This window comes from Gallinula chloropus, assembly GCF_964237585.1.
Source record: "Gallinula chloropus genome assembly, chromosome: 8".
In the NCBI taxonomy this organism is placed as follows: Eukaryota; Metazoa; Chordata; class Aves; order Gruiformes; family Rallidae; genus Gallinula; species Gallinula chloropus.
In genome coordinates this window covers 13683700-13706763 of record NC_140093.1, presented here as the reverse complement: position 1 = coordinate 13706763, position 23064 = coordinate 13683700, and the positions used below count along the sequence as shown (strand labels likewise).

The 23064-nt window shown below is 62.1% G+C and overlaps 4 protein-coding genes across 6 annotated transcripts in view; 1 reads left to right on the top strand and 3 right to left on the bottom strand.

The window, feature by feature from the left end:
- The first annotated feature begins 153 nt into the window (after positions 1–153).
- Positions 154–3036, top strand: LOC311194372 (uncharacterized protein). Its single transcript, XM_084267462.1, has 2 exons — positions 154–208; positions 1246–3036. The coding sequence occupies exon 2, from the start codon at positions 1267–1269 to the stop codon at positions 2398–2400; it is 1134 nt and encodes a 377-aa protein (XP_084123588.1). The 5' UTR covers positions 154–208; positions 1246–1266; the 3' UTR covers positions 2401–3036.
- Positions 3037–4795: 1759 nt separating this feature from the next.
- On the bottom strand, positions 4796–8397 carry LOC311194368 (PHD finger protein 13-like; the record flags this gene model as incomplete). Its single annotated transcript, XM_084267458.1, has 5 exons — positions 4796–5233; positions 5346–5384; positions 5646–6276; positions 6454–6546; positions 8266–8397. The coding sequence occupies 5 exons, from the start codon at positions 8395–8397 to the stop codon at positions 5007–5009; spliced, it is 1122 nt and encodes a 373-aa protein (XP_084123584.1). The 3' UTR covers positions 4796–5006.
- A 667-nt stretch (positions 8398–9064) lies between these two features.
- ABCF3 (ATP binding cassette subfamily F member 3) lies at positions 9065–19770 on the bottom strand. 2 transcript variants are annotated; one of them, XM_084267507.1, is made up of 21 exons: positions 19655–19770; positions 19281–19428; positions 19107–19186; positions 18750–18805; positions 16981–17078; positions 16758–16880; positions 16228–16494; positions 15954–16034; positions 15388–15447; positions 15191–15247; positions 14934–14956; positions 14242–14297; positions 13900–14100; positions 13582–13658; positions 13324–13368; positions 12856–12988; positions 12113–12201; positions 11808–11899; positions 11131–11263; positions 10723–10810; positions 9065–9959 (listed from the first exon to the last, which is right to left on the bottom strand). In XM_084267507.1, the coding sequence occupies exons 1-21, from the start codon at positions 19725–19727 to the stop codon at positions 9801–9803; spliced, it is 2139 nt and encodes a 712-aa protein (XP_084123633.1). In that variant the 5' UTR covers positions 19728–19770; the 3' UTR covers positions 9065–9800. The 2 variants fall into 2 exon arrangements, with proteins under 2 accessions (XP_084123633.1, XP_084123634.1); XM_084267508.1 differs by having other exon boundaries at positions 18750–18802.
- Positions 19771–20320: 550 nt separating this feature from the next.
- AP2M1 (adaptor related protein complex 2 subunit mu 1) overlaps positions 20321–23064 on the bottom strand; it is a 28245-nt gene continuing 25501 nt past the window's right edge. For both annotated transcript variants that reach the window (XM_084267312.1, XM_084267313.1), the window contains 4 exons: positions 22739–22874; positions 21965–22062; positions 21714–21825; positions 20321–21427 (listed from right to left, as the gene is read on the bottom strand). In XM_084267312.1, the coding sequence (XP_084123438.1) occupies positions 21293–21427; positions 21714–21825; positions 21965–22062; positions 22739–22874 (481 nt within the window). In that variant the 3' untranslated portion in view covers positions 20321–21292. The remainder of the gene's footprint in view (positions 21428–21713; positions 21826–21964; positions 22063–22738; positions 22875–23064) is intronic.

The following is a 23064-nucleotide window of genomic DNA, read 5'->3' as shown; positions in this document are numbered from 1 at the left end:
CACAACCCCCGGGTCCTCGCAGCACCCGCCCCGGGACAGCGAAGCTTTGCGGGCAGCTGGTAACGAAACCCCGGGGTTTTTCAGGAACCCGAAACTCCCCCGCCCCTGACGCCTGTCCTGCCGCGCAGGGTCTGTCGGTCGGTCCGGGGGGCATCGCCGAGGTCCGCATCGGGCAGCGCAGCGCCGGCAGCGATCGGGGCTCTGCCAGGTCAGCCCGTCCCTTCCGTGGGCGCATCTGGGGCGCTGGGTACGAGCGGGGTGGGGGGGGGAACAAGCGGCTGGGCCGGGCAGGGTCGCTCTTATATCGGGCTCGGAGCCCTGCCTGCGGGTGGGGATGGCTTCCCGGGGCCCGGCAGCCTCCTGGGAGGGGTGAGAAGGGACAGGGAGAAGAGGACCAGGAAGAGAAACCATCCCGAAAGGCCCGGGGCGGAGCGGGGGGGGAGAGGTGCAGGGGCTTGTCCCCAGCCCAGAGCAAAGCGTCGGTCGCGGGGTGGGCGCAGTGTCGGACCCGAGAAGGAATCGGGGGGCAGAAGGGAGGGGCGGCGGTGAAGGGCCCGGGCAGGTCCAGACACATCCCGCTGGCGCGTTTGACCGAGCCGCTGCTTCCCTCTAGCGGGGAGCAGCGGGGAGCGGCGGGCGGGGCAGGGCGGGGGGGGGGGGCCCGGGTGCACCCAGCCCCGCGCCCCGCTTCCCCACCGCGTCCCGGAGCCGCCCCCGGGGGCACGTGGTGCGGGCGGGGCGCGTTTCCGGCGCGGCGGCGGAGCGGTGAGAGCGGGCGGGGAGCCGGGGGAGCGCCGGACCCCCGCGCCCCAACCCCAGAGCGCGCGTGGGGCGCCGTGGGGGGGCCGGGCCGGGCGGTGGGGCTTCGGGGCGGCCGCTGGCACCGGTCTCCGGGGACGATCCCTCCTCCCCGCAGAGGTGGCTCCGGAGGGACCCCACAGTCCCCCCACCCTCTCCTCCGGGGTGGCTGAACGCCGCGGGGCAGGAGCACAGGCTGCCGTGGGCAGACCCGGCCCCACGCAGGACTAGTTTTAGCGGGGGGGGGGGGTTGCACAAGCACCCTGGCGCAGCTGAGCCAGGCGGCACAGCCGTGCGGTACCCTGGGGAAGGTGCGGGGACAGATGCGCTCTCAGCCTGTGCGGGCTGGGCAGTGCCAGCGCCCCGGGACAGGCGCTGGGAGGGGTAAAGAAAGGGAAGTTTGTGTTTTGCGGATGTGTGATCAGCTTTATTCCCTACCCCCAGCAGGAGACCTTCTGACACGCAGCTATGGGGAGACCCAGGAAGGAGCCCACAGGCACATCATCCCCGCGGCCAGCCACTGTTGCCTCCAAAACTGACCCTGCTGCGCCGCCACCTTCCACTTCAGCCACCAGGGCCAAGGCCACGGCTGCAGGCAGCCGGTCCAGGAGCACTCCGGCTGCTGGGGCTGCGGGCAGCAGCCGGGGGCGGGGGGCAAAGCCAGACTCCTCTCAGCCGAGACCTGCAGCACCCCGTGGAGCCCGAGGAGATGCTGGGGACCAGCACAGAGCATCTGCTGGGAGTTGCTCCGCAACCCAGAAGAAGTCATCTGTTGCTAAAGGAGGCGCTGGCCTGGCCAGATCTGACCCGCGTCCGCAGAAGCAGCAGGCTGAGGCTGACCCACATGGGGCCTGGGATCAGTTCCTGCCACCCCTGGAAAACAAGGACATCCCATTGGTGGAGAAGGAGACGCGGGGCCAGCGAAGCAACCCCAAGTGGTACGAGTGGCGGGAGAACCGCATCACTGCCTCCATGGCCTCCAGGATCGCCAACAGCAAGTTTGCCAACGGCAAGACGGACAAAGTGCCCCAGTCCTACCTGAAAGCCGTGGTGAGCTCCAGCCCCTCCGTGCAGACGCCGGCCATGTCCTGGGGAGTCCGCAACGAGAAGGCGGCCGTGCGGGCCTACGAGCAGCTCAAGTCGCAAGCGATGGGCAGGCCGGTGCAGGTGGAGGACTGCGGCCTCTTCATTCACGGGGAGAAGAAGTGGATTGCTGCCAGCCCGGATGGCATCATCACTGAGTCAGACACGGGGAAAGCCCTGGGGCTGCTGGAGGTGAAGTGTCCCTACAAGCACAGGAACAGGACCGTGCGCGAGGCCTGCAAGGACAAGGACTTCTGCCTGGAGGTGGATGGGGATTCCTATGCCCTGAAGAAGGATCACGCCTACTTCACCCAGGTCCAGTGCCAGCTGGCAGCTACTGGCTTCCAGCAAGCCGACTTTGTGGTACACACCACCAAGGAGACAGCTGTGGTCCCCGTGGAGTTCGATGCCAAATTCTGGGGGCAGACGGTGCCTAAACTGGAGAAGTTTTACACGCAGGCAGTGATTCCCCACCTGGAGGAGAAGGCAGGCAGCTCTGCCTGGGCCAACGAGGAGTAGATGCTCACCTCACTTACCTGGATGCTTGCTTGGCCACTCAAATGCAGCTTTGGCCTCTAGCATAGAAATTGCACCTGGCTTTGCTGCTGTTCTTAGACCAGTTGCTGCCCCAATGCAACCGCAGAGACTGAAAAGTTGTACCAGCAGGACTCAGCTTTGGTAAAGGTCCCCAAAACCAGTGCCTTCTTGTCCTGTCCCTCTCACTGCGTCCCCTGATGGAAGCTGGCACAGCTCCAGCTCTCCAGAGGAAGCTAGTGATGCCTCCATGCTGGAATAAGAGACTGACTTTATGGAGAAAACTGGATTCTTTGGCACCTCAAGTGCTGTCAGGGCTAAACTGTAACTCCACTCTGGAACAGAGCCAGAGCCAGGGAAGGCTTGTCAGAGCCCAAGTAAAACACAGTGCTGGGGCTGGATCGTGATGTGCCTTAGGAGTCACAGCAAGGGCACATGGATGTCCAGCTCCACCAGACCCGCTGCTGCCAGAACCCACGATGCTGCTGCCAAGGTGATTTCAGCCTGGAGAAGATGGTGCCAGTGAAAGAGGTTGTCCCCCAGCCTACAGCCTGTGGAGGACCTGCCCAGGGAGCATATCCGGGCACTGCAGCGGGATGGGGTGGTTGTGGCTCTATTAAACACAAGATGTGCTGGCCTGCTTGGTCCCTGTTGTTTGTCCAGCGCGGTGTTTACCTGGGGGGGGGTGGGGAGGCAAGAGGGGTAGCAGGGCCAAGTGTGTTCCCCACTTTGAGACCCTCAGAAGGGGGGGCCAGAAGGACACAAAGGAAGGTGCCAAAGCCACCACCATTATGGCAAAAGTACTTTATTTTATACATCAGACTCCAGCCACACTCCACAGGGCAAGGACCAGAATTTGCTATTTTACATCTCAATACAAAGTAACTATAAAAACATAAAGCACTTCAGGGGCCCAGGCTTTCCACAGGAGGAGAGAGGCACGGGGACGAGCCTGGGGACTGCTGGGTGAGGGGGCTGCCCTGCACCTTTCCCCAGCTGTGGTCCCACAGTAACCAGATGTGCAAGTAGGAAAGAACCCAGTTCAGAAATGTAGTCATGGGGACTGGGGTAAGCGGGGGCTGTCCCCGCTCCCTGCTGTGGAGCCGAGTGTCACCAGGACAGGAGTGGGGTCTGTGTCCCCCAGGGAAAGTGCAGAAGGCACGTGGGCCAGGCTCTTTGGAGGATATGTGAGGAGAAGGAGGTGGTGGTGGGATCCAACAGTTAGTGCACGTGGGGCCCCGGGAGATCACACACACCCTCACACCGCACACAGGGGACATGGGGAGGGGGGGGAAAAGCCTTCCACTTCCAAACTTAACCGGGTGCCTGGAGAGGGCACGTGCCGTGTCTCCGGAGCAGTAGTTGCATAGCAGAAGGGGCTCAGGGCCCACTCTTGACAAGTCATTAGGTTTCACTTTGTATGTCCAGGAAAAAAAAAAAAAAAACCCAAAACCAAACCACCCAACAAATTCTGTGATGGAGGGAGTGCTGGGAGGGATGGACACCCTCCCCCCCCAGCTCCTGGCTCCATCCGAGCTCAGGTCTCAGCATCCAGCTGGTGTTGAAGCAGATGCTCCACCAGACAGCCCAGCAGGCAGGAGCTGGCCCCAGGTTAGGGCCTTCAGTTGTTTTAAGCTAGAAGTGGAAAACATGGACAGCTAACCTGAGCACCCTCCTGTTCCACTTCCAAAGGGCTCCTGGAGCCGCCACTGTCGGCCCCGAGCTGAACTTCAGTCTCCTACCAGGAATCCCACCCCCCCTTCACACAGGAGACCTCAGTGCAACTGTAGAACATGAACCAAGGAGGGCTGCTCAGCAAGAACAGCCTTTGTAATCATCTACTAGAGGGTGGCTTTGCTGCTCCTGACCCAGCAGGACTATCCTGGGGCCACAGGCACAGCAAATGAAACCAGGAGCGCCAGGGGAAGGACCTCCCCTGTGCAGCCTGCAGAGCTGATGAGCTTGAGATGGACAGCTCCAGGAACACCCCCAAGATGCGGAGCCCCAGTGTGCTTCAGGTGTCAGCAGGACAACATCCCTTCCCTGCCCTCCCGCCCTGGAGAGCGGCACACTACATGGAGGGAGCTTGCCTGGGCTGCACCTACTTGTTGGAGGAAAACTGGAGTCACTGGGGCTTTGCCATTGCAACCCTCCCCAAGGTCCGAGGCAAGGAAACAGGAACAGTGACGAAGGAGGAGGATGGGGAGTCACATCTTGGGATAAGTGTAAGCTTCCACCACACCACAGAAAAACTACTAGGACTAGGTTCTCCTCAGCTGCCCCGGGGGGCGGGGAAAGGCACTGAGCCAGCTTTGTGCTAGGACAGAGATGTTTCAGGAGCGACCTAGCATGTGGCTGGACCACCCTCCTCTCCCCCCCACCTCTGGGGTAACTGAGCTCCGTGGCCAACGCGCTCCCCAAGGGAGGACGACGTGCGTGGCAGCTTCCAGGAGTCAGAAGTGCAGGGGGGACAGTCCAGCCCCACAGCCCGGCCCTCCCCTGCCAGTACTGTGCATTGATTGTCTAACCAAACCGAGCTACAGTCTTCGGTTTCCAAAGGGGACCCCCGGCCTCCCTGATCTGGAGGAGCTTCAGTCACAGAAGCGCTTGCGGGGCACCGTCCGAGCTCGGTTGGAGCGGCGAATCTCCTGCTTGGCATCGCGGCACCGCTGGCAGATGAAAACCTCAGGCACGTTGGATTTGCGGATCTTGGCACAAGAGAGGTGGATCCAGGTAGCACACTCGTTACATTCGATCATGGGCCTCCCTGCGAAGGGCTTCAGGCAGAAGCAGGTGATCAGATCCCAGGCGTCGTCGTCTGGTCAGGGAGAGACAGACACTGCTCAGAAACCACCTGACCAGCTGCTGGTCCGGCTGCAGCCAGACCAGCCAGTTCCACCAGCGTCAAACGGGAGAGTCCCCCCACTCACCTTCTGCTTTGGTGTTGGGAGCTGCTGCAAATTCGACTGCTAAAGTTGCGGGGAGAAGAAAAAATAAAACCAGGTGAGTAAGGTGACCCTACACCCCACTTCAGACACCTTTCAGGTCTCTGCAGGCCAGCTCCCTGCCCTCTGCTCTTCCATCCTCCCAGGTCCCAAAGGTACTCACTCCCCTTTGCTGGGAGAGGCTCAGGCCATTGACAAGCCCACCCTGCAGCCAGCTGAGAGGGGGACAGTATTTGTCACTGGCTGCAGCACTACAGGGCCCTCTGCACTCTCCCAGACACTCACCACTGAGCTGGGTGCTCCCTCTGCTCACATCTTCCCCTTCGCTTTGGTCCAAGGTACTGCAAGAACTGGGGCTCTTCCTCCCTCCAGAGCAGGGTTCGTGCTCCTGTAGCTGAGGATCATCTCCTGGTGGCTTCTCGGTCCCCTGCGCTCCATCTACCCAGTCCTTCTCCTCCTTCATCAGCTCCTCCAGGAGCGAGTTGGGCTGGGGGTTGGGCTGGGGGTCCCCGGCTGGGCTGAGGGAAGGCTCCAAGAGCTGCTCTTTCATGGGAGGTGCCTGTGCCTCCTGTGCAGCCAGCTCCTTCACCCCGTCCTGCTCTGCCCCGAAGCCTTTCCCAGAGCTCAGGGGCACACACTTCTCTGCCTCCTGCTCCAAAACCAGTTTCTTGGCTGGTGGTTTCTTCCGTTTGGTTTGCTGGGGCCGGACATCATAGAAGCCGGTGGGGAAGGCAGTAGGGCAGCTCAGGAGCAGGCTGTTGTCCCCAGCCCCCCTGGCCACAGCATTCCTGCTCCTCCCATCATCCATCAGGGCATGGCAGTCAGAGGAGTGGGATGAGGCCCAGCTATCGCTGTCCTGAGTGCTCCCTGTGCTGTTCTGGGGACTCATGCTGCCTCCATGGGTCCAGGGCTCATTCTGCAAGAGGGGAAGAGGCAGGACTAGTATGGGACACCACAGCACAGACCTTCAGAGTAAGGACAAAGGGGCTGGGGATGGAGAACGACTCCAGAAGTAGGAGCTGGGTCTGCGTGTGGCAGTGGGGGGCAGAGGAGCCAGCCTTTTTGTAGAGGAACACCTTACAAGCCCACTTACCTCCTCAGGATAGGGGATGTATCCTGCGTAAGCCAACACGAAGGTGCAGAACTGGTTGAAGTCCTCCACGGTTCTCTGTCGTTTCTGCAACGGCTGCAACAAACCCCCCGTGTTGGTTAAACTCCCCAGGATCGCAGGGTGTCACAGCTGACCCTGGCAGGCAGCCCCGGACCACTGGGCAATTATACCAGCACATAATATTTAGGTCACCCAAACATCCATCCATCCATCCATCCATCCATCCATCCATCCATCCATCCATCCATCCATCCCATAACCCATCCACATCATCTGCCTCGAGAGATGCAGCCCTTCCCTTTAAAACCCAGGATGGGGGTGGGGAGAAGGACAACGACAGCACACACACGGGACAGGGGACACAAAATGACGGCAGGATGGGACACCCGGGAGCCGAGCGGCCGCCGGCAGAGCGTGAGTCAGAGGCTCGGGAGCCCCGGTGCCGGGGATGCCCGCCCACAGCGGCTGACTCAGGGCCGGAGGGAGAAGGTGCCGGGGTGGAAGGGTGCTCGGCGATTTGGGCTTCCCCGGCCGATCCCGGCTCAGCCGGAGAGCCCAGCGCCGTTCGGGTTTAAGGTACCGCGGACGGAGCCCCGGGGAAGCGCCGGGAGACGGCGCCGGTGCCCCCTGCGCCAGGGGCGGAGGAGCAGACCCACCCCTCACCCCCCACTCCCCACCCCGGCTCCGGGGAAGCGAGAGCAGTCCCCGGGGCCGGGCTGCACGGCATCCCCCCGCGGGAAGGGCCCCACCGGGGAGGGGGCGGCCCCGCCGGACCTCCCCCGCCGCCGCCCGGCCCCGCGCCGGGCACCTGATGGCTCCCAAGATGGCGCCGCGCTCCCGGTCCTGCCCCGACCGGCCGCCGGGGGAGGGGGGATGGGGGGGGGGGCGGCAACCCCACCCCCGCACACCGACACCCCCTGCGCGAGCAACACCCGCACACACGCCGCCACGGGACTCCCCCCCAGCAACAGCCCCACAACAGCCGGTTCCCGCACATCCCCCCCCCCCCCGCCCCCCCCGCCGTTCCCGCACACGCCTGCACCCCCGCAGCCCCCGGCCCTCCCCGGCGCGCACACGCCGCAGCACAACCCGGCCACGCAGCTCCCCGGCCGCGCCGCCGCACCCCCCCGGACCCTGCGTGGCGCCGCCGCACCCCCCCCCCCCCCCCCAAACCCCGCACACACACGCGCGCGCTCTGGGTACCATCCCCCGCCCGCACCCACAGCCGCCCCCAAGGGCTCCTCGCACACACAGAGCACCCCCCCCCCCCCCTTCCGAGCGCACACACACACAGACACACACAGAGGGACACCCCCACCCCTCCGAGCCAGCTCCCCCCCCCCTCCCCGTGCAGCCCCCCCCCGGCAAGCGCCCTCCCCAGACCACAATCTCCTCCCTCAGGCACAAACGCCCCCGCACACAGCGCCCTCCCGCAACCCCCACTGGGCACACCGCCCCCCGCCCCACCGCACACACGGCTTCCGCGGCGGAAAACGCACCCGACCCTCTCCCCGTGCGCACACACTCGCGCCCGCACACACACACACACACACACACACACAGACGGGGGGGGATTGGGGGGGGGGGGGCTGGGGGGGAGAAGGGGATGAAGGGAGGGCGACCCCCCCCCCCCCTCGCACGCACACACAGAGAAGAGCCACCCCCCCACCCCGCGCACACACACACACACACACGGCCCCCACCCCGGGGTACATGCACAGCGAACCCCCTGGACACCCATACGCAGTCTCCACGCGCCCCCCCCTCCCCGTCCCCCTCCCCTTCCCCACTCACCTCCTCGGGCACGGGGGATCCGGGGCTGGGCACGGGGCTGCTCCCCGCCGAGCGCGGCCCGCCGCGGGGGAACGCGCCTCCGGGGACCGCGGCCCCTCGCCCCTCACCTGCCACCTCCCCGCCGGCGCTCATGCCGCCCGCCCGCCGGTCCCGCCCTGCCCTGCCCGGTGTGGTGGGTACCCGCCGCCGGTCGGACCCAGACTCGAACGCCGCCCCGGCCGCAGGGGCGGGACCACCTGGTGGCGGGGAAGGCGGGGGCGGGGCCTGACGCCGGCCGCCCCGGTGGGAGGGGAGGGGTGGGGAGGGGTCCAGCCTTTTACCGGCGTGGGGCGGGGACCGCGGAGAGGGCCCGCCCCGCGTCCTGTCCCGCACAGACCCGGGACACCACCGCGCAGCCGGTGCCGCCCCCCGCGGGGCACACCGATCCCCAACCCCCCACCTCCCCCCATGGGTCCCCGCCTCCCTCCTCCGGGCTGCCGGCCCCCCCTCCCTGTCCTACCCGCTCCTCCCGCCCACCCTCAGCCCCTGTGTCTCGCAGCCCCCAAACCACAAACGGATCCCGCCAGAGCTGACATCCCCCCACCTCACCCCTGCTCCATGCCTCCCCCCCCGCCCCGGAGCCACCGGCACCTCCCACCCGCTCCAAGAGGAGCCATTAAATTTGGCGAGACCCATGGGGAAAGCATCTCCGCCCCCCCCCCCCCCCCCCCCGCCATCCGCCGCAAGCAGCCTTGGGCTCAGGGCAGGAAAACTCCGCCCCCTCCCCGACATTCAAACCCCCAAGGAAAGGAGCGCTGCACCCACTGCATCCTGGGTTTATTTACACCGCACCCCCTGCGCGGCGGGGCGGGAGGGGTGCTGAGCAGCCCGCCCCGGGCCGGTTCGGAAGGAAAGGCAGGCAGCGAGGGGGGACCGGCGGCAGCGCGGGGAAAGGAGACGGGCTCTGGCCCCCTCGGCACTAGGAGCCCGTGGGCAGGGCAGGGCAGGGCAGGGTAAGCAGCCCCAGCTCCCCTGGGCTGGGGGAAGAGGCAAGGGGCACTTTTTAGCAGCAAAGGCTTCGTTTCCCTCCAGGGTGGTGGAGGGGATGGGGTGCAGGATGGAGCTGGACTAGTGTTCAGCCACTTAAAACCAGAACCAAAAAAAAACACAAAGAAAGAAAAAGGCAAAAGGGGAAGTGAAGAACCACGGGGAACAGCTCCTCCTGCCCTCCAGAGCACGGAGTGAAACCGGGGGGGGACAAGGGGCCACGACCCCCCTTCCCTCCTCTCAGCAGAGCAGCAGCTCTGGGCGCAGCCCACCCGGGGGCAGAGCCCGGGCCTGGGCCTGGGCGCACATGGCACTGAGCTCCGGCTCCCTCGCTGTCCTTCCGCCCGGCCCCGGGAGGGGAGAGCAGTTCAGGTGGCAGTTCGATGGCATGGCTGGCGGTCCAGGCGGGCAGCAGCGTCCTCGACGCTCTGCCAGGCACAGTTGGGATGGATGCCAAGGCGGCTGAGCTTCGCGCTCCAGCCCCCGACGCAGTCCGGCTCCCACCTCCCTTATAGGAAACCCTCCTTCCGGAACTGCTCCTTCAGGATGTCTCTGTACTGGTCGAAGCCGCCCTCGATGCGGGTCACGGTGGCGTTCTCGCACACCCACAGCTCCTGGCACACCAGGCGGATGAAGCGCTCGTCGTGGGACACCAGAATCACACCACCCTGCCGACACACAACGGGGGGAGAGGAATGGGAACATCAGTGGAGCACAGCCCAGTGACACGGAGCTCCTGCCCCCCAGGACTTTGGGTTTCCATCTGCTCCAGGGAAAGCCAATGATAGGTCACCCCAGGGACCTACTCCCAGCCTTTCCTTCCTTCACAGCCACACACAGGCCCCGTGTGGAGGAGAAACGGGTGGCAGTAACGTATTCACCCCTCTCAAAGGCAAGCATGGGGCTGGCAATGGCTCTCCAGGTCTCTGACAGCTTCAAGGATGGAGATTCCAGGCACAGCCAGACAGGCAGAAGGTGGCTGGGCAAAGGCCCGAGCAACCCCAGGTAAGTTTTTCCTTCACAGGAAAGCTGCCCCACCCTGAGCAACTGTGAATCAGCGAGAACCAGGTCGATCACAGCGATCTCCCGAGGCTGAGTCTTTGGAGATCATCGGCCACAAAACATGCCCAAGTGGCCCAAAGGTACCTCATGAGATGTCACAGGGTGTGGGTGACTGGTCAAGATGGGGGACAAGGTGCTCTCTGGTCTGCTGTTGCCCACCCCACCCCGCCCCAGCCAAAGCCAGCAAAAAACCCCAATCACCAGTAAAAGTGGCTAAGGCAGAGATGTGACCGACTTCCCAAATTCTGTCCTGCACTTGAAGCCACCACTGGTCTTAGACCATCCACCTCTGTCTGAGACACCAAGTAACTTAAGATGGAGGCTGCAGGAGTGTTAGAAGAACGGGAGATCTTGCTGAGGGAACCTTACCCGGAACTTATTCAGTGCCTTTGCCAGTGCCTCAATGGTCTCCATGTCCAGGTGATTTGTCGGCTCATCCAGGATGTAGAAGTTTGGACTGGAAGAGAAGACAGCTCTGAGCACGCACTGGAACAGGCCCAGGCTGGGTCTGCAGCTGCTTTGGCCACTTAGAGCCATTAGCATGTGCCTGGCCCCAAGACTGGTGTTGCCCAGCTCCCTGTGAGCCCGAAGCAGTAGGAGAAAGCCACCTGCCTCCTCCTACACTGTCCATCCCAGAGTAACAACCTCCCCCTGCCCAGAAGTTACAAGGATGAGGCTTCAGCAGGGCAGCGGGGAGTCCCCAGATGCCCACCTTCCCCAGGGGAAGCAGGCTCCAGGAATGGGGCCATGCAAAAAGGAACATCTCCAGAAGATTACCAGGACATGGTCATCTGGGCAAAGGCCACACGGCTCTTCTGACCTCCGGACAGGCTGGCCACGGGACGCACGGCCAGCTCCCCCGAGACGCCGTAGCTCCCCAGCTGATGCCGGTACTCCTCCTCTGTCTTCCCTGCAGGAGGGCATCAGGACACAGCTATGGCACACCTGGCATGGCACAGGGCCCCCAGTGCCATGAGCTTGGTGGGTGCCACAGCTGGGCAGCCTGAGCAGCGCAGCCAGGGAGGAACACAGCAGCTGCTTCCAGGGAATCCTCTCCCAAGCAGGGAGACCGACACAATGGGACAGGGGCTGCAGGGGTGGTGACTGACACCGGGTGATGCTGCTCCCAATTCCCTGTCACCACCTGGACATAGCATTAGGTGGAGAAGGGAGACAAGAGGTTTTGGCAGCTGGGAAATGGGAAGCTGGGGCTCGTCCTGTGCCCATCCGCCCCCAAAACCCGGCCATGGGTCTGCAGGCTGCCCCCACACAGCCAGCTCAGCTTCTCATGGCTGGCATCCTGAGCTTGTGCCAGACATGGGGAGTTAACCCGGAGCACGCGGTGTCCCTTGAGCACTAACATGTGCCACAGCCTGCTGCCCAAACCAGTGCTGCTCTGTGTGTGGCGAAGGAGACCTCAATGGCTCACATCTTCCAGGAGCTCCACAACCCACCTGGGAACTTTCTTGCCAGCAGCTCTACAGCGCTGATGTTCAAGTCCAGCTGATCCACGTGGTGCTGGCTGAAATAACCGATCTTTAGGTTCCTGCAGGATGAGAGGGGAGGTGGGGAGCTGGCACCAGGCCCTGCAACCAGAGCTCTTGCAGCTGCAGTCACAGGCAGGGGTTGGGGGGACAGGACATGTGTGGGTGTGCAGGACCCATCCCCATCACTCAGGCAGCTGGCACTCTGGAGCGTGGCCCAGAAGCCCTCCAACTGCACCATTCCTCTCAGTCCCGCAGCCCTTCCTGCCAGGTACCTGTGAGCATGTCTGATCCCTCTGACTGGTGTCAGCTCCCCCATTAAGATCTTCAGCATGGTCGACTTGCCAGCACCGTTTTCCCCAACCTAGAGAAGCAGCAGGAAGCAGCATGAAACCCATGAAGGAACTTAAGGTAGGGGGAGAGGGACGCAGTGATCAGGGAATTTCAGCTTGCTTGGATGATCATGCAGTGGAGGGGTCAGGATAAGAGCCTGACCAGAGGCTCCAGCTACCTGGAAGCTGAGTGTCTATCCCTGAGGAGCAGCAGAGGCAGCAGGAGATGTTCCCTTCCCAACCCCCAAGGATTATCTGGGCTCATTTGCAAGTAAATCACATCTCTCTGCTGCCCCAAACAGCATAGACTGAGCCAGCCCCCCCCTCCTCCCCCCAAAGCCCCCACTACTGGCTGCTGTGTCAGCTGCCCAGCAGGAAGTTATGAGAGGGGAGAGAAGGGGGGGGGGGGGCGGGAAATGACCCAATCTCTTCCCAGAAATGAAAGGATGAAAGGCACAAATCTCAAATCCTGACTCATATTAGGAAACACGCTCCTCGAAATCTGCAGCGGGACCCAGAGGGAATGGGAGAAATATCCCTCCCTGGAGGCAAAAATCAAAGAAGAGCAATTCCCACATTCCACTGGAGAAGTCTCTGAGTGACCTGCCCTAACACCAAAGCCAGCCCTGCTCTGAGCAGGGACCCCAGGCCCCTCGTAGCCAGCGCTGCTGCGGGACCACACGTACCATGCAGATGCGCGACTCCAGGTCGGCGGAGACGCAGAGGGAGCGGAAGATGTAGTGACTCGGCTCGTAGTAGAAGTCCACTTCATCCAGCTGCAGGATAGGGGGGGAGAACTTCTCAAAGCCATCAGGGAACCTGGGAAGGCAGGAAGCAGTGAGATGGACAGTGACTTCAGAGACCCTGTTCCCAGCCTCCCAGCATAACTGCTGTGACCCTCCGGGTGGCAAGGGGGGGGCCTCCTACTATGCAGGGCCTCTGGGAAGGATGGTCACAAAATGGGGACACAGGTCTGCAGCCTCAGCCCCAAAAAGGAACCCAACCTAAACATGGGGCCATGTCTGGGCTCCCTGTCGGGGTATGGCTGTCCCACAGGGAGGGGTGGCTGTCCCAGCCAAGACAGGGCATGGCATAAGCTCACGTCAGGAAGAGAGCCAGGCACCCTCCAAAGCAAGGGCTCAGGAGACACTTACTTCATGACCACCTCAGACTCCTTGTCCACAGGTTTCAGCTCTGGCCTGCAAGAAGAGGAGACAAGTAAGTGAGATGCCTTGCCCTGGGGGTCTGTTCCCAAACCAGAAGCCCACAGAGAATCTTCAGCCAAAGCCTCTGTACTGGAGACAGCAGCCAGAGCCCAAACCACCCTTGTATCACCCAGGTGCCCTGTGACCCTGCTTCATCCCATGAGTGCTGCCCTCTCCCCACCTCCAGAGAGTAGGACAGGCACTCACAGCTTCTCCAACAGCTTGAGCTTGCTCTGCACTTGGGATGCCCGGTTGGCATTGTAGCGAAAGCGGTCGATGAAAACCTGCAAGAGAGAAAACATCGTTGGGAGTATTCCAGGTCCCCTTCAGCCCCAGCCACCCCTGGGTCTGCTGCCAGACCTCCTGCAACAACAGAGCCACACCCGTGGGTCACTGCAAGACCAAAGAGCAGCAAAAAGTCCAAGAGCAAGGATTACTGGAAGCAGGGCAGCTTGGGAGGTTCACTAGAATCACGGAGAGAGGGACAAGGCTGGAAGAACAGTGCCCCAGCACTTCTCCCAGTACCTGGATGTGCTCCCGGTACTGCTGCTGCGCTTCGTACTCTCGCTGCTGGTTCTTCAGCCGCTCCTCCTTGATCTTCATGAAGTTCTCAAAGTCCCCACGGTACGTGTCCAGCCGCTGCGAGTGCAGGTGGATGATGTCCGTGGCCACCGCGTTCAGGAAGTTCCTGTCGTGGGACACCACGAGGATGGTCGACTGCCAGGTCTGGGGAAGACAGCGAGGGGGAGGCCTGAGCCACGCCGAGCCCCAGCATCGCCAAGCCAGAGCGCGGCGGGGCTCGGTCCCACCACTCAGTGAGGTGAGGCGCCAGCCCCTTTGCCGTGGGGCTCCTGCCACCCCACCTACCTGCAGGTAGGTCTCCAGCCACAAAATGGCCCTCACGTCCAGCATGTTGGTTGGCTCTGAGGAAGGGAAGAGGCACTGAGGTCAGGAGGGATGAGGATGCCTGGATTACGCTTTCTTATGCAGGAAAAGGTCATTGTGGAGGAAGAAAGCCTGCATGGGGACCTGTCCCCACAGCTCAGGGGATTTACACGTGTGGGGTGTGCTGTGGCGGGGGGCACAGGGAGGGGGGAGCACGCTGAAGCTCAGCCAGGGCTGCTCCCCCCACTCCACACTGGTACCCAAACCCTACTGCTCAGCAGCAGCGTCTCACCCACACCCCCCACCCAAGGTGGGCACCTCCCCAGGGAGCCCACCTAGCCCCAGGGTGACCCCTGTGGTGAAGGGACCCACCCCCCCCAGAGTGGGCTGGCAGCCAGGGCCCATCACAGTGCCTGGCGAGGGCATGGGATGGCTCTGGGCACGCTGATGGCCCAGCTGGGGCACAGGGCAGAGCTCTGCCCAGTGCAGCTGAAGCAGCCGCCCACCCAGGCTGCCCTGACCGCCCCACTCCGCACGCTGTGCCGGGGACACTGACAGGCCTGTCACCCAGGGCTATTTTGAGCAGGCAGCTAAAGGCCACGGTGCATTCCCAACCTAGCAAGGGCACTGGCAAGCCTGGCAGCAGTCAGAAGGGAGGTGTGGTATCGACTTACCATCCAGGAGAAGGAGATCTGGCCTAGGGAAAACAAGACAAAGGGGTCAGAAGCAAAATATAATAGTAACTAGATGGGCTGGGGTCAGTGCAGAGGACATTGTGTCACACACACAGAGCTGTGATGCCTCTGATGCCCCCACACCCCCCCCCCAACCGAGAGCCTGAGTCCTGAGGATCCCCAGGCAGCATCCCTGTACCTCGCAGCACGGACAGCAAGGAGGGCTGACCCCACAGCGTGAAGACCTGGACACCAACCTGGCAAAAAGGGCTCTGGCTAAGGCCAGTCTCATTCTCCAGCCTCCGGAAAACTCTCTGAGGAGAAAAGAGGTTGTGGAGAGGGGTTACTGCTTGAAAGAGGCTCTCGTCCCCTGCAGGACCCCCTCTCCTTTACAGCCACAGCAGTGCCTGGGGGCTGGCCAGCAGCACTGTCTCCCCAGAACCTGGAGACTTACTTGGTTGTCTGCTGTTGCATCTTTGCGTTAAAGCCCAGCCCAGCGAGAATGACGGACGCCCTGGGGAAAGAGGAGAGACCTGAGCCCTGCTGTGCAATTTGGGCACGACCCAAGGGGGGCCACAGGGACCCTGCTGCATGGTGTAAGATCACTCTGGCAGAGGAAAACTTCCCTGCAAGCCCGAGAGCATCACTTGGCTGAGAAATGGAGCCCAACAGAGCCCAGCGTCCCAGGAGGCTCTCAAGGAGCTTTGGGCTCTTTGGCCAGGGAGAGAATCACTACCACTGACATCCCAGAAAAGTTCCCCAGACCACTGGGAACCTGAGGAGGTCTGAGAGGAGCAGCAGCAACAATGCAAGCCTTCTGGGGCAAAAGCATGAAAATAAACCCCTCCAGCTTTGGGGGGAAGCTTGACCATTCCTACCCCAGCAGAGCTGTGATGGAAGGGACAAGAGTAGCATGGAGAGCCCCATGTCCCCATACGCTGGATCCCAGGGCTACAGCATCACCCTTCCATGTCCCGCTGCCCAAACCAACAAAGAACGGTGCCCACAGGGGCCTCTCACCTTGCTGGGGCCTTGTCTGCCTCAATCTCCTCCAGTTTGGCGTAGATCTCTGATAGCCTGGCACCTTCTGTCCCTTCTCCCCTGGGGCAGGACAAAGAAGAGTGTGTGGGACTGACAGGGGTCAGGGTTCGAGTGCTGATTTTGGCTGATCTCCTCAAGCAGGACTAAGGCGGGCAGGACACAGCCCAGTCCTGCCAGAGCCCTTCACTGGAAGGGACAGACCTCAGAGCAAGACCTCACGGCCGAGAGGCCACAGAAGGGCCAGACACCTCACCTGCCAGAGTTGATCTTAGCAGTCAGGCCCCTCTCCTCCCGCAGCAGGCTCTCACGCGCCGTGTCGCACTCCAGCACGCTCTGCAGCGCCGGCGTCTCGTCCCCCGCCACCTCCTGCTCCACGTGCAGGATGCTGATGTGTGAGGGGATGCGCAGGCTCCGGCTGGCGATCATCTTCAGCAGCGTGGTCTTCCCCAGCCCGTTCCTGCCCACCAGCCCGTAGCGCCGGCCAAACGCCAGGTTCAGGTCTGCTCCCGCCAGCAGCACGCTGAAGGGAGGGAATGGGTTGGGGGGGGGGACCTGGTCAGGCCGCCCCACGGAGAGGGAGACAACCAGCAGCCAACCTGCCCCAAGCATATTTCAGGCTGGGCTGGGGGCCAAGCAGCCACCACAGACTTCTCCTGCCCAAAGCCAAGGGGATCAGGTGCCCACCTTGCTTCCCGATCCTTCCCCTCCATCACTGCCCAACCACTCTCGGATCCGGACTCACAGCCCAGCCCAGGTCTGTCCCACCACCCTGCCTGCACTCACCGCTCACCGAAGGACACATCGAAGTTCTCGATGCGCACATCATACGACTTGTTCTTGCCTGATGACTCCATGCGAGTCTCCTTCTTGCTGGCAGCTTGGCTGGCAGATGCCTCCTCAAGGACCCTGTGGGTAGGCAGGAAGGAAGGGGTGCTCACAGGAAAGCTCTGGTACAGTCAGATCCCAGCCACTCTCTGGGCACGTTCGAGGTGCCCTTGGTACTCACAGAGGGCCAGATGACTTCAGGGAATCCCGCTCCATCCTCTTGTCCTGCTTGGCTTTCAGCCTGGCTTCCGCCTTCTCCAGTTTCTTGGCATTCACCATCTGGGGCACAAAGCAGAGAGTTCAGAGAAGAGAGAGCATCTTCAGCAAAAGCCCAGCTCCAGAAGAGAGATCCATTAACCCTTGCAACTGGAAGGCAGGGAAGGAGGGAGGGTGGGAGGACAGGGGAACTGCGACAGCCTCAGGCAGGTTTTGAGGAAGTTGATCAGGCCAGGAAATCACGTCAGGAATTAAATCCTCAATCAACTGCTCGTACACAACTGTGGTGCCTCATTTGACCCGTGTCAGCCAAGTCACTTCAGCAGCAGCAGCAGCCTGATACCTGCTCCTCCACTGCACCCTGCGCCCACCCTCATCCTAGACCACGAGGCCCGTTAAACTTTAGCCAGTTTGGAACAAACTCAGCTTATGCTGCGAATCAATCAAGACAGAGACAAAAAGCATTTAATTGAACCTGAAGGCGAGGAGGAGCCGAGCGTTTTAACCTCCCCTCTGGCCTTGGCCAGGCTCTCAGCCCATTCCAGCTTATTCCTGTGTCAAGTCGAATACTTGTGGCTGACCAAACCACTCCTAGACATTTCTAGGCAGCCCGGCAGCCCCCGGAGCACGCTGCCGAGCGGCACGCGAGACTGAAGAGCGTCTTGTTACTGGAGCCGTGACCCCACACCTACAGACTGAGTCACTCTGTAAACTACACCGCGCTCCCTGAATCTCCCAGTAAGAACCTGTCCTCCAAAACCCCAGAGGCCTCCCGAGACCTTCTCTGAAGCGCCTCCAACTTTTTTCTGAAGATCCCTTTTGAGCTGAGGACACGAGCGCCGGAGAGCGAACCCAGCAGCAACACCTCCGGCGCCAACCCCGGCAGCGGCTGCCAGCTTTGGCTTAGCACTCCCATTCAGCCAGGCGGGGAGCGCGTCAGGTCTCAGCCTCCACAGCGAGGGGTCCCCCTCCTCAACACTGAGCTCCACAAGAGACCAGCCTGGCAGAGAGACCGCCCACCCGGGACAGCACCCGCGGTCCTTGCTGTGGGGATGGCACAACTGCACCTCTCCCCGTGCTCGGACTTTGGCACCGCCAAGGCAGAGGGCAAGCCGGGTCGCTCCTGAGCGGCTACGTGTTTGATCAGCAGAGATTCCTGACTTCCTCCAGGTCACGGAGCGTAACCACTTCTAAACTGCTCTTATTTGTCAAACCACAACCCACCGCCGTCTCCAGCGCTGGGCTTACGACCTCCTGCTCCCTGCTAACTCCCTGCCAACTCCCTGCCTGTGCCAGCCCAGCACCTAACTGTAAGCCAGGACTTCGCTCTCACAGAACATGGCAAGATGTCATCCCAGCACATCCTATTTTCTCAAAGGCCTCGCTGGAGAAGTCCAAGGTCCCCATGAAAGCCAAGAGAAGCTGCGCTCTGAGCACCACCGCTCCATCAACTGCACCTTGACGCTCCCGGAGGAACCACAGCAAAACAGACCTTGTCAAAGGAAGAAGCCGCCAGCTCCTGGTGAGCCTCTCTACCAGACCAACGTCAAGAGCTTCCCAAATCACGCTGCCCCTGACAAGGGGGAGCGGTTCCCCCTGCAGCGCTGTCCCTAACCAGGAGGCTGCCTGTCCCACCTGCTCTCTGAGGCAGGGCAGGGCACCCGCAGCCCCACGCCTTGGCTGTTTCCTGCCGGCCTGCTGGCTTGTGAGGTTAAGTACGGCCCCCCAACTCACCGAGGTCTGGCCTCTCTTCAGCAACAGCCCCGGCAGCAGGTCCACGCTGGTGTCTGCTGCAACAAGACGGTTGGGTTGGTGAGCACCAGGGAGGTTCCGCCCCGCGCTGCTGTCAGGGCTGCCCACGCCTGTCCCCTCTGCCGCAGGGCGAGCGGACCGAGGGGTGGCTCCGGTCCCCCCACCCTCACCCTGCGGGCAGCCAGGCGGGAAGGGAAAGAGGGGTGCGCTGCGAGGGAGAGCCTGAGGGGTGCGAAGCACGGGGGGGAACTGTGCCCCAGGGTCGTGCACGCGCGATGCCCCGTCTCCATCCATCCTCACAGCTGGCACCCGGGTGGCAAGGAGCAGGGTGCCACTCACCGCATCCATAGGTGATCTGGGAGAGCTGGATGGGGGAGTCCAGCAGCACCTGGCTGCAGCGCTGGGCCCGGCCCTCGTCCCTGCCACAGAGGAGGAGGATGAGGGTGAGGACGAGGAGGGTGCGGAGGGTGAGGACGAGGAGGGTGAGGATGAGGAGGGTGAGGCGGCCCTTACAGCTGCAGGGTGTTGAAGAGGCGCTGGCAGATCTCCCGGATGGCGCCGTCGTCCTTGGCGTCCTGCGACACCTCCCGCAGCAGCTCCCCCACCGCCTCCACCAGCTCGTCCACCGACTCGAAGTCGGCGCCGCTGCCGTGCAGGATCCCTGCGGGCACACAGGGCGCCGGCGCTGCACGACCCTCCGCTGTCGCGACGGGACGGCCGCGCCTCGCGATGCGGCCGACAGGCGGCACCCGCCCGCTCCCCCTTCCCCGCCTCCGCCCGGCCGTCTATCGCGACACGGGGCGCGGCCGCCTGTCGCGACGGCGGAGCGCTGTCGCGACAGGCGGCGGGGCGGGAGGCCGAGGCCCGCGGAGGCGGGTCCCGCTCACCCGTCACGTAAGCGAAGACCTCGCCGTCCAGGTCCGGGAACTCGCTGCGGAGGATGTCGGCGCACGACGCCATGGCGGAGCCGGAGCGGGGCCCGGCGGCTGCCGCCGCACGGAGCCCGGCACCGCGGCGGAGGCGGAAGGGCCGGCGCGCGCGCGGGGGCTGCCGGGAAGGAGGCGGGCGGCCGCCATGCGCGCGGGGGGCGCCGGGAAGCGGAGGCCGGGGCGGGGCCGGGGCCACCGCCACGTGCGGGGCGGCCGGTGCCGCGGAGGGAGCGGCCGGCGACCGGCTCCGAGCGGGTCTGGGCCGCCGAGAGAGCGGGTTCTCAGCCTGACCCCGACCGTCAGCCGGGCTCGGGAGGGGGAAAGCGGCCGCCGCGGAGCTTCAGCCAGGAGCGGCAGTTGCGGCGCTCGGACCAGCCGGACACGGGCCGCAGGCAGCGGGTTTGAGCCGCGGGTCGGTTCCAACCCGCAGCTCCGACGGCCACGCCAAAAGGGAACGCCACGGGCGGCTTGAGCCGGGCTGGGGCAGGCCGTGCCCCGGCGCAGCCCTGAGCCCCCTCCGTAGCCAGGAGCCACAGGCTCAAAGGCAGCTCCTGTTCTAACCAGCGCCCCCCGCCCCAGCCCGGCCCCGCAGCCCCCAGAGCAGCACAGGCAGCCTTCTCCATTCTACGTACTTTATTAGATTCAGAGCTGGACAAACCACAAAGTGTACAAAATGGAGACCACACTACCAGAAGCGGGGTTGTGGGTAGCAGCAGCGTTCCTATGGCCCAGAAGCATGTGGTAGAAGGGGGAAGAGGACAAGCTGGGGTGGGGGAGGCTCTTGCTGCCACCCACACTTTAGCTTCCCCCAGAACAGACCCTGTTTGCAGCCTGACAGTGCTCAGCTGCCCCACACTCCTCAAGACCTTTGTCTGGAAAGGAGAGGCTGGTTGGAGCCAGCAGGTGGGGGAAGGGGGGTGGGTAAGTGCTCTAAGGGCCTGAAATGCTGTGCTACCCACATACGCACCAGCAAGAGTCTAAACCCTCATCCTTTTTGGTCACAAACCTTCCTACGGTAGGACTCTATACTGACAGCTTTGCAAGAAAAATAGGGTGGTGGGGAGATGAGGTGAGCCTGCCATCTCGTCTGGCGGAGGCCCCACAAGCTCACCACCCCAGGCATCTCAGACTGGCCAGCAACATCTACCACAACAGCAATAGCTAGTACAGAAGCCAGGGTAACTTCAACTCAGATTTGTCCAGTCTATGTTTAGGTCTATTCTACGAGTACATATGCACAAGAACTTCAAAAATACTAGGATATGATGCAAGTAGTGAGACACCAACAGAAGAGGAGTTTAATGGTGGACGTTCCCTAGAAAGATCACGAGAGGATGGGAGTTAGACTAGCCCTTCCCCACCCTGGGATGGGGGAGCAGGAGGCCGACTACTCTCCTGCATGCAACTGGGCTCTGAACTTCAGCTGCAGCCTGGGTGGTAACTGAGCACAGGCAGGTGAGTCTGCTCCCAAGGTGAGCCGCAGGGTCTTTTAATCTGCGTAGAGGGGCCAGGCAGACGTTTTCTCTGAATGTAGTTGAAGACTGAGGAGAGGCAGAGGATGGCTTGGAGAAGAGGGAGCCCGCCAGCCTGCTGGGGCTAGCATCTGGTCTCGTAGATCCCGCTCCTGCCGATGTACCTCACCCATTTTATCACATCGTGGTCACTGTAGTTCAGCTTTGGCTCAAAGACTTTCAGGTAGCGCACCTTCAGCCCGGAGGGCGCAAACGGGACCTGTGGAGAAAGGAGAGCGTTGGAACAGTGGGGAGAGATGCCCTCTGTGCACAGGAACCAGAGGACCCCTTGGCTGTGCATCTAGAAGCAGATACCAAGAGCCACCGTTCCCTTCCCAACACCCCATGTGGTGACAGACTAGGTTGGCTTGAAGGGCAATTTTCTTCTATGAGCCTTGCCACCTGGCTGGCCTCCTGTCACTAAGAGTCAGGCTTGGCATGGAGGGACCGGACTGACAAAGCTTCTCCAAGGTCAGCAGTGCCTTGAAAGGCAGGAAGGGACTCACCTCAAAGTTCATGGAGATCGGGGGCCGAGCCCACTTCTTCTTGTCATTGGTGGGCAGCAGCTCAATCTCTGCACTGATCTGGGATTCCTTCATTCCAGCCATACGTTTTATCCTAACAGAGACAGCCCAGAAGTGAGGAGGTGCCTGAGTCTGTTTGCCCTACAGGTGCTCAGGCAGACAGGAGCCCTGAGCAGATGCTGCCACCCCAAGCCCTGCCCTTGCAGCAGCCCAGACCCAACACACTCACTCACTTCCAGACAATGGCGTTCTCACTGGCCTTGTACTTTGCCTTCCCTTTCATACAGATGACTTGTACTCCGCTGGTATTGAGGGGTGTTGGGATCCGGACCTGGAAGGCAGAGTCTGGTGAGCTGGAGCCTGGGCAGTCTTTAAGACCACCTCCTCCCAGGAGAGCATAGCTGCTGTCCTGGGCCCCTTGGCCTCCCCTCTACATCTCAGGGCCCAAAGAACATCAGCTTCAAGGTATCCTAGGCTAACCCTCCAGGTTCTGCCCTTGGAATAAAGGCTCAAACATACTTTCTTAATCCATGGTCAGTGAGGAACAGGGCAGAGCTCTCCAGGCTGCAGAATACCTGGACCAATGTTGGGCAGATGAGCTCTGAGCTCTGGAGAGCCCAGCTTTGCAGCAATTCCCTTTTCCCAGAAAGGGACTAAGCTGCAAAGCCACCCCCAGCCTCTCTTGCACAGCTCAGAGCTTGCTGCCCAACACACTGTCACATCACACAGGGAAGAACGTGAACTTCTCACAGAGGCCCAGACAAAGCAAACAGTTGCTGCAGGAAGCAAGCACTCTACCAAGACAGCTGTGCACGTGAAAACGACTTCCACCTCCCAACCCTACAGCAGTTCCCTTTCACAACACAGCAGCACCACAAATCTGGGGAGCATTCAGTTCTCAAAGTCCTGTACAAGCCTGAGGACTCATCTGTGAGGATGCCATAGCAGGGGACAAGATAGAGGCACAGCTTCAAAGGATAAGAGACCACAGGTTCGTGTTCTCTTACCTCTATCTTCTGGGCCAGCAAGGAAGGTTTGAAGTTTGATTTGATCACCACCTTCACTTCCAGCTTGGTCCGACCCACCTCCCGCACCAGGGGAATCACACGGAAGGGAAGGATGATGTCCTTTGTGGTTCGGTATCTGCAGGGGTCAAAGCAACAGGAAAGTCTGAGGAAGAGTTAACTCCCTTTGGGGCTCAAGTTGTACCACTTTCCTAAAGAGACAGCCTCCCAACAGGGAGCAGCCTAGAAGCAGCCAGAAACTGAGCCATCCCAGGAGGAATCAGCAGCAAGACCTGTGCTGCCCAAGGGCTGTGATGGCTTATGAAGTC

What these genes read in the sequence shown, in the direction of transcription:
- LOC311194372 (XM_084267462.1), top strand. Translation starts at nt 1,267, where the DNA reads ATGGGGAGACCCAGGAAGGAGCCCACAGGCACATCATCCCCGCGGCCA.
- ABCF3 (XM_084267507.1), bottom strand. Translation starts at nt 19,727, where the DNA reads ATGGCGTCGTGCGCCGACATCCTCCGCAGCGAGTTCCCGGACCTGGAC. An exon ending in GCCAGAGCCCTTTTTGCCAG is followed by an intron (nt 14,957 to 15,190) that starts GTTGGTGTCCAG and finishes TGTTTTCCCTAG; the next exon opens with GCCAGATCTCCTTCTCCTGG. An exon ending in GGGATCAGACATGCTCACAG is followed by an intron (nt 11,900 to 12,112) that starts GTACCTGGCAGG and finishes CTCATCCTGCAG; the next exon opens with GAACCTAAAGATCGGTTATT.